This window comes from Colossoma macropomum, unplaced genomic scaffold, assembly GCF_904425465.1.
Source record: "Colossoma macropomum unplaced genomic scaffold, Colossoma_macropomum, whole genome shotgun sequence".
Lineage (NCBI taxonomy): Eukaryota > Metazoa > Chordata > Actinopteri > Characiformes > Serrasalmidae > Colossoma > Colossoma macropomum.
In genome coordinates this window covers 35037-46255 of record NW_023495291.1, presented here as the reverse complement: position 1 = coordinate 46255, position 11219 = coordinate 35037, and the positions used below count along the sequence as shown (strand labels likewise).

The 11219-nt window shown below is 38.9% G+C and overlaps 1 protein-coding gene across 1 annotated transcript; it reads left to right on the top strand.

Annotated features, from left to right (window-relative positions):
• Positions 1-2187: 2187 nt before the first annotated feature.
• On the top strand, positions 2188-10825 carry LOC118801630 (H-2 class II histocompatibility antigen, A-U alpha chain-like). Its single transcript, XM_036561992.1, has 4 exons — positions 2188-2290; positions 3198-3446; positions 9407-9688; positions 9998-10825. Exons 1-4 carry the CDS (start codon positions 2236-2238, stop codon positions 10246-10248), a joined length of 837 nt encoding a protein of 278 aa, XP_036417885.1. The 5' UTR covers positions 2188-2235; the 3' UTR covers positions 10249-10825.
• Positions 10826-11219: the final 394 nt, after the last annotated feature.

Sequence of the window (11219 nt, the reverse complement as noted above, 5' to 3'; positions counted from 1 at the left end):
CTGTAAGTTTGAAGCTCCCGATTGTGGTGAGATTTTGAAAAATCATATGACAGAAAAAAATGCTAAAAAGACAGTCCAAATGCTGAAGCATATTAATCCATGTTGAAACTAATGTGTGTGGCTAATCAGACGTCTAATTTATACAGATCTGATTATGACACTGATGTAATATCACTGCTGCAGATTAATACATTTCAAACTGAATTACACAATAGGACTGTGTACAATTCTTACTCTGCCATTCTGGGTGTCATATAAGCAGCTTCTATAACAGCTGCACTGTTATAATTAAATAAAGCAGTTTGCAGATTCTTAAAGACTAAATATGTGATAATTTTTACATTGACTGTAACTAGACTGACAGAAACCCTAACAGTTCATGTGTTTTTACAACATAATTTAGCATCTGACTAAAAAAACATTGTCAGTTAAGACAAACATCTGCGGTGTATCAGGAAAAGAGGAAGTGTGTGACTGTATCTTTATGGGAATACGTTTAGTTTCACCTCTGAAAGCAGAAAGAAAACTGCTCATGTGGTCACTGATTATGGTAGCTGAACTGAAATGAGTGCTGCTGTCTGGGGGATTCAGATCTCTGATCATCACAGGCCTCTCAGACGTGTTGCTGACCTCCACATTTCACACAAATCACCCCTAACTGTAATTAAGAGTTGGCTGGTCATGAACCATTTAGGACGTTGAAACCGCTCAGTTTCAAGGTCCTGTTCTGAGCCACTATTTAAGGGAAGCTCTATACAAACACTCCTTTACTGAAAGCACATGTGAAAAATACCCTTATTTCCTGATTTCTCCAGCGTTCAGATAATGGATAGCCGTTAAAAAGCCGGCCAGGTTTGGCTCTGTGATCACTGTGGAGCTCGCAGGACTTTCCAAACCAGTTTTTCCTGACTGTTCCCACTTTACCACCCAGTTCTTTGGAAATAGATTTTTCCAGCTCAGAAGTTCCTCATTGCTTTAATTAAAACAGATATTCCTGATGAAAAGGACATGAGCCACCATTTTTTTTTTGTTTTGTTGTTGTTGTAATTTAGCAGAGCTGCCCAAACTGAGGCCTACAAGCTAACTTTGAGTTATACTGTTGTTCTGACTATCTTTTTAGCTGAATACGTGGCTTGAGGCAGATTAATTTAAAGCTAACCACACTGAGCATGTATAAAGTCCACCTCCTGTCCAAACATTCCTTGAGAACCCTGTTGAGCTTGGAGCTCGTATTGTTTTTAATCTTTTTAAATTTTTTTTAAATTATTTTTTACGGTCACTTAATGCATCTTGAGTACCAGGGTTAAGGCTCAATCCCATTTCTTATTTGTACCCTTACCCCTTGTTTTTGAGTGTCACCTTGCAACTGACTTACAGGGTAATGGTTGAAATCTTCCCTCTGAAATGGGACCCTCAAATAAAAAGAGCATCACTTCATTAACAGCTACCAGCGCTGCTCTGTAGGTGACCTGGCCCATCTGCAGTGACAGCAGAGGAGGGTAAAGTCCAGCTCCTCACTGCTGGGCTTTAGTTACATTTAGGCCATCATAAGCCTTCAAAGAGGAGGGATGCAATTATTTTACACATTAATAATTAGTAATAATTATTTATTATCGCCCACCTCTAATTCTTTGGTGACATAAAGCTGAAGTCAGCTATTCTCCAGCTTCTCATTCGTATTTTTCTGTTCCACCTTAAATGGTGCAGCAGTTACATTATGGTGCTTAAGTACTGCTGAACCATTTAAGGTGGAACGGGAAATTCCCGGCACTCACGTGCAGCCAACAACAGAGCAGTTCCTGAGCTTAACTGTTAGCCGCACAGCAAGCAAAAACTGGCCCCACTTTGCGAAAATTAGTTGTGAAGCCGTGGGTGGAGACTCTCAGACAGGTGTTATAGTCCCAGCTGGCGTCAAATCTGATTGGCTTGTTACATCCCATGTTTTCTGACTTAGGCAGCTCACAAAAAACTGACTGGGTTCTGTCATTTGGGTTGGGAGTCGCTCCACATACCCAAATATATGAGCACAAACACTGAAAGTGAGTTTTTCATAATACGTCCCCTTTCAGGGAGCAGAGAGGCTGAAACTCACCCAGATACTGCAGAGTCAGAGTGAAAGTAATAATCCCATTGGCTGATTTACTGAGAGGGGTCAGTGAGAGAGAGACACACAGAGAGACTGTAGTCAGTCAGCTCCCACTCGTGTGTGAGTTTGTTTCCTCTACGCTGGTCAAGATGAAGCTGTGTTTGGTTCTTGTCTGGTCAGTTCTTCTTTCCACAGAGGCTAAAAGTGAGTAAAAGTGAATATTCTAGTACATAATAGTGAACTGTAGTGCTGGATGTTAGTGTTGGAAATTCAGGAGACTGGATCTTCAGATTTTGGCTCTTGCCTGTGGAGTTAAAGGGTCGGGCTGGGACCAGGAGAGGGTCACAAATGTGCTCACCTCAGGAAGGACAATGTAGCTAAAACAAAAGGACCTACATCTTTAAGACAATGCAGATAGTATAACAACATGGCAACATATGAAAAGAGGGGAGGAACACAGAAGAAGGCACATGTGAAAGAACCTAAACCTTCTCTCATTAGGTGTTTACTGTTTACTGTCCTGACTCTGATGGACCCTGATGGAGGTTATTGTCCTATCTAGGTGAATGGTCTGGTGGTCTGTATGCCAGGGGGAAGGCAGTAGAAACGTTTCCCAACAATGCACACATTTCAGACTTCACTTGATCAGCTGAGTCTTTCCTCCACTGTGATTTCGCTCTATTAGAAACTATATACAGCAAGCACATGTGCTCGGTGTCTGTCTCCAGCCTTCAGCTTCGTGCTCTTACATTCAGAACCGTTTCGAAATCAGTAGAAATGAACTTTATTTTCAAACAAACCTGTCCTGAAACAGCATCACTCACACTGTGTGGTGTGATGCTGTGATCTGTGTAGTTCTTACTGCGAGGTTAATAGAGTGAATGAGTAGTTTCAGCATTATAGACGATGTTTCTCAAGTGAGGGTGCTTAATTTAAAGATGTTAAAGCTTAGCAGATTGAAGAATGTTCTATATTTACAGCTTTCGGTTGGATGATGAAGAAGAAGAGAAGTTATGAGCAGAAATAGCAGTTTATTGTCCATTCACAAAGGGTTAAACCAGTGTGTGTGAGTATTTGTACTGATGTTCTTTTCTCCTTCTTTTACCATCAGCTCAGCACAGGTCCACCAACATAGTCCTGTGCTCTGATACAGAGAAAGAGGTGATGTATGGACTGGATGGAGAAGAAATGTGGCACGCTGACTTCAGTCAGGGGAAAGGAGTGATGACCCTGCCAGAGTTTGCAGATCCTATCTCCTTCACAGAAGGAACCTATGAGGAGGCTGTTGCTGATGTGGAAATCTGTAGACAAAACTTGGCTGTTTGTGTAAAAGCTTACAACTACCCTGCAGAACCAAAAGGTAAGACTGCAACACACAATTATTAAAACAGAATAGAGATGATGCAAAGAAAAATATTTGCTAAAAATAGTAAATAGTGATGTAATGACCATATCATGAAAATGTAGGGACAAAGTTACTTTGCAAGGTTAACTATAGAGGGAAATAGAGAAAGAAGCCCCCCCCCTTAAGACACTAAATTAGGTCCATGTATGAGTTTAGTGTGTATAGGCATAGAGGTCACTCTATGCATAATTCATGGAAATAGACCATTTTATTTACATAGACTAAAAAATGAAAATCTATGAAAGGGACATCCGGGGGTAAGAAGTTCACCTTGTGATTCTTGCATATTGTTATTACTGCATATAATTGCCATATTATTGAGTTTCTCCTGCTGCGTCTCAATGGAAGTGATGGTGCAGGATTAAAAGCAAGCACTGAAAAAGCAGTGCTTTGTTCATAAAACAGTAATAATTGATAATATTAATTTATATCTAGTTCCATTTGGTTTCTAATTTAAACTCAGCATATTACACTGTACTTTTTACTGTTCAGACACAAACAGTAATACTGTTATACCAATAAAAATGTTTTTGCCACACTCACCCAGCATTTAAAATCTCTATCAATAAGCTTGTATTTTTATAATGTAATGTTTCAGACTCGTATGAAGTATTTAGTAGACAGTTTGTTCCAGTGCTGTAGTCAGGAGGACATGCATAAAGGCCATATTCTGACTTTATTTTACTAGGCTGTTTCCCTATACTGACCTCTAAAGATACGCTTTTACATATTCTCTCTTATATTTGTACAGACAACACCACAGAATACCACTATGTTGATGTCTTCTGCAGTCAGTCAGAGCCATGCTGATGTGATTAGAGGTAGAGGTAGACACACTGTGATTGAAAACCCTTGTGAACGTTGATTCTGATAAATAGCAGTGTGATGAGTCCACTAGTAGCACAACACATTAACTAACCTTCAGTGAGGTTTGCTAACATTAGCTCTGTGAAACTAGCAGCACTTTAGCAGCTAAATACACTGTAAAAATTAGAACACTAAAAATGAGAAGAACAGTGTAAAAATCAGAACACTGTAAAATGATAAGAACACTGTAAAAATGAGAAGCGTACACTGTAAAAAATGAGAAAACTATAAAAATGAGAACACTGTAAAAATGAGAAGCATGCTGTAAAAAAATAGTAGAACACTAAAAATGAGAAAACTGTAAAAATGAGAAGTGTACTGAAAAAAATAGTAGAACACTGTAAAAAATGTGAACTCTATAAAAATCAGAAATATACTGTACAAAATGAGAACACTGTAAAAATGAGAAGTACACTGTAAAAAATGAGAACATTGTAAAAATGTGAACGCTGTAAAATGAGAACAGTGTAAAAATGAGAAGTATGCTGTAAAAAATAGTAGAATACTGTAAAAATGAGAAGAACACTGTAAAAATGAGGTGTACACTGTAAAAAATGAGAACACTGTAAAAATGAGAAGTATACTGTAAACAATGAGAACACTGTAAAAATCTGAAATACACTAAAAAATGAAAACACTGTAAAAATCAGAAATACACTGTAAAAAATGAGAACACTGTAAAAGGAAGTACACTGTAACATTGAGAAGTTAGCTTAATTTAAAAGTATAAAGCAGCTGATGGCACAACATTTCTTGAGTTAACTCAATTTTTTTTTTGCTCAATTTCCTCAGCAACATGAACTCTTTTCTATGATTCAGTTCAATCATATCCTCTTGGGGACTCACTTATGGATGGCTGTGGCATCACTGGGGTTCAAACTCACAGTCTTCTTTTGGGGTGAAGGCTATGCCTGTTGTACCACTCAGCAGCCCCTGAAGTTACTCTGAATGTTTAACATCCTGTAGAAAATACTTGTTATAACTTTAATAAGCAGCCTGGTTGCATGTAGTGCAACTGTCCAATAATTAATCCCAGCATCAGCATGTTGTGAGTTTAAACCCCAGCAAAGCCACAGCCATCCACATCTGGAAGCACTACAGGTGAAAATGTCTGGTGTGACTGAAAGAGTCTCGGCTCTGGGGGGCAAATTCAGTAAAATTCTATTTTGTTTATGTAACTGAGATGCAGAACTAGAAAAGGGAGTTGGGAGAACTTTTGACTCAACAAAGAAGTTTGAGTTGGGTGAACTCTACTGTCCTCAAGTCCAAAATACTCCAAAATGGGCTGACACTGATGTCACGGTTCAAAAAAAGGGGATTTAAAAAAGGTTTAACCATTTATTTAGTGATTTTTTTCAATTTTTCCCCTCCAAAAATGGATAGAAGAGGGAGGGAAGACCAGATGAACTGTTCATGTGAGCTCATGCATCTCAGACTTACTGTCACAGCAATGCAAACACTAGTGTTGCACTGTAAACTGTATGTATAAAAAACGAATAACTGCAGCATTTCAATCTCAGTATCTAAAAACACTACAATATCTCTCTCTATATAGTTCTCCACACACTCATCTGTTTTGTATATACAGTTAGGTCCATCAATATTTGGACATTGACATAAATATTTGGACATCTCCTTTTTAAGAGACTTTTAATTAGTTTTTCACTTTATTTGGAGTCCAAGTTCAGATCTGTAGATGTTTAATCTGAGAGGAACTGAACATTAAACAGGTTTAACTTTTGACAAAGTTACTATTATTATAGCTGTCCAGCATATTGAAACTGAAATGTTACATTTGGATCAAATCAAAATAAAATAATGAATATGATCTCAAAGTGTAGACTTTCAGATTTAGTTTGAGGGTGTTTACATTCAAATTGGATGAACAGTGTAGAAATTACAATAATTTACATACATCACTTCCCATTATTAGGGTCTCAAAAATTATTGGACAGTGGGCTGCTTAACTGTTGCATGGCCATGTGTTATTCTTTCATTAGTCTGAGCTTCACTGTCAGTGAATCAAGCCATAATTAGACTGAAATATCAAAACGAACCCACCAGAGAGAGAGAGAGCAAAACATTAGGTGTGGCCAAACCAAGTATCTGATACATTCTTCGAAAGGAACAATACATTGGTCAGCAAATAATTAATATTATAATAAGGCCCAGACTGTGGTGGATGACATAGGTGAAGAAAAGCCTTAGAGTTTGCCAAAAAACATCTTAAAAAGCTGATATAGTCTGGAACAACAACTTAAGGAGAGATGAGTCAAAATCTAACGGTGACACTTTATTCTGAGTTGTCCTTTTTAGGAGACTTTTAATTAGTTTTTCACTTTATTTGGAGTCCAAGTTCAGATCTGTAGATGTTTAATCTGAGAGGAACTGAACATTAACAGGTTTAATACAGACCATCAACATCCTCAACAAGCTGATACAGACACACTGACACCATCCTGAACCTGGAGCTTCACTGGATTAGGTTTAGGGTTGAGGTTGAGGTTGGGATTAGGGACAGGGTGAGGGTTAGGTTTAGGTTTTGGGTTGAAGTTAAGGTTAGGACTAGGGCCAGGGTGAGGGTTAGGATTAGGTTTTGGGTTGAAGTTAAGGTTCTGGTTAGGACTAGGGCCAGGGTGAGGGTTAGGGTTAGGATTTGAGTTGAGGTTAAGGTTAAAAATAGGATTAGGACCAGGGTTAGGATTAGGTTTTGGGTTGAAGTTAAGGTTCTGGTTAGGACTAGGGCCAGGGTGAGGGTTAGGATTAGGTTTTGGGTTGAGGTTAAGGTTAGAAATAGGATTAGGACCAGGGTTAGGATTAGGTTTTGGGTTGAAGTTAAGGTTCTGGTTAGGACTAGGGCCAGGGTGAGGGTTAGGATTAGGTTTTGGGTTGAGGTTAAATTTAGGGTTAGGACTTATCAGTGTAATGTGCTTGGCCACTTGTAGCATGACCTTGAGTAAGGTTTGCCAATGTCACCTTAGGGTTAGGGTTAGGACTCGGGCCAGGGTTAAGACTAGGGCCAGGGTGAGAGTTACAATTAGGTTTTGGGTTGAGGGAAAGGTTAAAGTTAGGATTAGGGCCAGGATGTGGGTTAGGATTGGGTTTTGGGTTGAGGTTAAGTTTAGTGTTAGGACTAGGGCCAGGGTGAGGGTTAGGATTGGGTTTTGGGTTGAGGTTAAGTTTAGTGTTAGGACTAGGGCCAGGGTGAGGGTTAGGATTAGGTTTTGGGTTGAAAAAAGCAGCAGGATGAATTATGAAGTGTAAACAGCTATATTATCTGCTTAGACTCGACCAAATGCTTCAACTGAGCTTCACAGTGCAGACAACATAACCAGAAGCACATTATAAAGGAACCCAAGACTTTAGTAAGGCATAAAAGAGAGGAGTGTTCTGAAACTGTGAAGTCAGGAATCTGACCTCAAAACAACTGAGCATGCGGTTCACTCACTGAAGGCAAAACTGAAAGTAAAATGCCACAAAAACAAGCAGGAACTGAAACAAGCTGCAGTAACTGTCTGACAGATCATTACCAGAGAACAGACTCAGCGTCTCGTGATGTTTATGGATTCTAGTTAGTTTGTCCGATTACTTCCTAAAAATGAAGGGGGAGTGTGTGTGTGGGGGGGGGTGTGTGCCTGAAAATGGTTGTAATTCCTACACTGTTCATCTGATTTGGACGTAAATACTCTCAAATTAAGGCAGAAAGTCTGCACTTTAAAATCCTATTAAAAAATCCATTATTTATTTTCAACTACAATATGCTACCATAGCAACCACCTAGGAACCACTTTAAAACACCTCGACAACCACCTAGAAACACCCTACAAACCACCTAGGATACCATAGTAATCATTCAGCATCACCCTAGTATCCACATGGAATACCACTGCAACCACCTAGCAACACCTTAGCAACTATATAAAAGCACCATAGCCACCACCTAACAACACCCTAGCTACCACCTAGGATACTATAGCAACCACCTTGCACCAACTTAGCAACTGCATAGAATGCCATAGCAACCACCTGGAATACCATAGTAACTACTTGGCAACACCTTAGCAACCCCTGCTTCAGCTGTGCAATCACTGCATTTTCTTCAGGAAATACACCTTTTCTGATTTATAGATATTTATAATTCGATTTTAAAACACAAAATAACTAATTAACCAGGGAAAGTTAATTTACACTTCATGGGGAAAAATCGATCAAGTCTGATCAAGCGTGGCTTTTATAAACACTACTAAATAAAGTATCGTAATGCAAATCCTTCAGGATGTCCACACTGGACATGTACGGTCTAATTAGGTCTTTTCATGCCAACAACCGCAACACATGAGTTCCAAGACCTCACTGTACAGCCCTCCCTTTCGTGAATTATTGTACAAATAGCTACTAAGCTCAGTGTATAAACCAGTTTGTGTGGTGAAGAATCCAAACCCAACTTAACCAGGGGACCAGCCTGATGTCTGGAGAAGTGAAGTTTGTTCATGTGCAGGTACCAGACACCTAGCCAGCCCATAAGACACTGGGCTGATGCAGTTTTATAGCTGGACTGATGCCAAGATTAGGCTCAGCCTATACATAAGAAGTGACAGGTGTGACAGACATGACCATGTAGGGATAAAGAAGAATAGACAGAAGAATGTTCTAAATACAGTCACAGTACAGGAAACACAATACTGAATATAATGACATGTAACAACACTAAACACACTTCCTACAGTGGTGAAACCTGTTTGATTTAGTAACGCGTCCAACTGAACTTAGTAAACATATTATAACTAGGTTAACGTACAGCCATTGGGGGGTGGGGGGGGGGTTCTTTCCTCAAGTTCCCCACCTGTATGGTAACTGTTTTCAGTATCAGAGAGTTTAATGGAAGATAAACCATTTTAAATGCAAATGTTTCAGTAATAATAATAAAAACAATAATATCTAGTTTGATCAGTTTATCTGTAGCATCTAAATAACTCAGCAAATTGAAGTTGCTTGTTTTGAACAAATTGTATTTATGATTAATGATGAAATTCTTTCTTTGTCCACAGATGCTCCCAAAAGCATCATCTACTCAGATGACGAAGTGGAGCTGGGCTCTAATAACACCCTCATCTGTTACATCACTGGATTCTACCCTGCACACGTTGAAGTTTCATGGACCAAGAATGATATAGATGTGACGGATGAAGCTTCTCTCAGCAGATATTACGTCACTGATGATGGAACCTTCAATGTGTTCTCCCGTCTGAGCTTCATTCCAAAGAAGGATGATATCTACGCCTGCACTGTGGAGCACGCGGCCCTGGATAGACCACTGACCAAAACATGGGGTGAGATTTATACCTGCTTATAGACCTGATTCTGTTAATGGGCTTCATTAATGAATCTCTGAGTGTAACAGTGAATGAGAACCATGGAGGTTTGATAATTACCTGATGAGCTGGATCAGGTGTGTTGTGGTGGGGAACAGTTTAAGGTTTGCAAGACAGGCGGTCAGTAAGAACAGAACTGGACCCTTTGATAATAACAGAGTAAACAATTCTATTGAGTCTATATTGTGAATTAAGCTAAAAAGTAGTGGAAAACTGGGACTCCAATCTGTGTATGAGCATCGTTTATGTGTTTTCTGTGTTGTTCAGATGTGCAGGTCACTCCCCCGAATCTGGGTCCGACTGTGTTCTGTGTAGCGGGTCTGGCTGCAGAACTGCTGGGAATCGCTGTTGGAATCTTCTTCTTCATCAAAGGAGGCCACAAAGGAAGCAGCAAAGGAAACTGCGGGAAACAGACTCCTGACTTCGTGCGGTGGGGTTTACTTTCAGAACAGAAATTACTTGAGCTCCTCGGGAAAAAGAAGCTGGATCAGAAAACGACGCCTCTGACTTTTAAATGATTATTTCAGGTTTTACAGGGAGACTCGCAGCAGCGCACGCTCATCATATTTCAGCCTGTTTTTATTCTCCTCACTCTGTAATGATGCTTTTTACAGCTTTAACAAAATTTTAAATGATGCTGCTTTAACATACCTGAATATGAAACCAAAGAAATTTGGAAATGTTTAAATATGAAACTGATTTAGTTGCAGACCGGAGTAATCACTGCTGGATCATAGGATATGAAGCATATTATAACAGATGATTTTAATACACTAATGTTGTTTGGAATCAATGTTTTCAAAAATATAAAGCCTGTGAAAAAACACTGACTGTATGACTATGTTTTGATGATGTAAAGGAATCTTGCTGTGCTTAACTGAAATATATATCTATGTATATTTTGCTGTTGTCGGAACAAAACCTCGTATCTCCAAAATGACTAGTTTACAGGAGAAGGAAAAAACATACTTTACTTTAAATGTAGGTCAATGGAACCAGAATTGTTTCCAAGTCTATTTGGGGAGTTTCTCTTGGTCCATTCGTCATGAAATTTACACACAATGTAAAGGACAAAAGCAATTTTCAAATTATGTCAAAAACTGAAAAATGACAAAGATGGAGATATGAGGTTTCTTCAGACAGCAGCGATATATATTTTTTCTTTAATTAAGAAAATGATTCTATATAGAACCATCAACACTCAAAGAACCCTTTGCATCATTTAAGAGTTCTTCAGATTGATGAAGAATGTGCTGTAGATGGTTCTATACAGAACCTTTTTGAAAATGACTCTACATAGCACCAAAAAGGGTCCTTCTATTGTTATGATTTCAAGCCTGTAACAATAGAAGAGCTCATTTTGGCTCTTTTAATATGGAGCAATGCTGTTGTAATATGTGCAGAATGTGATTTTACATTGTCTTGCTGAAAAAGACGTCATCTGGATGGCAGCATATGTTGTATATATCGTTCAGCATTAATGGTGTCT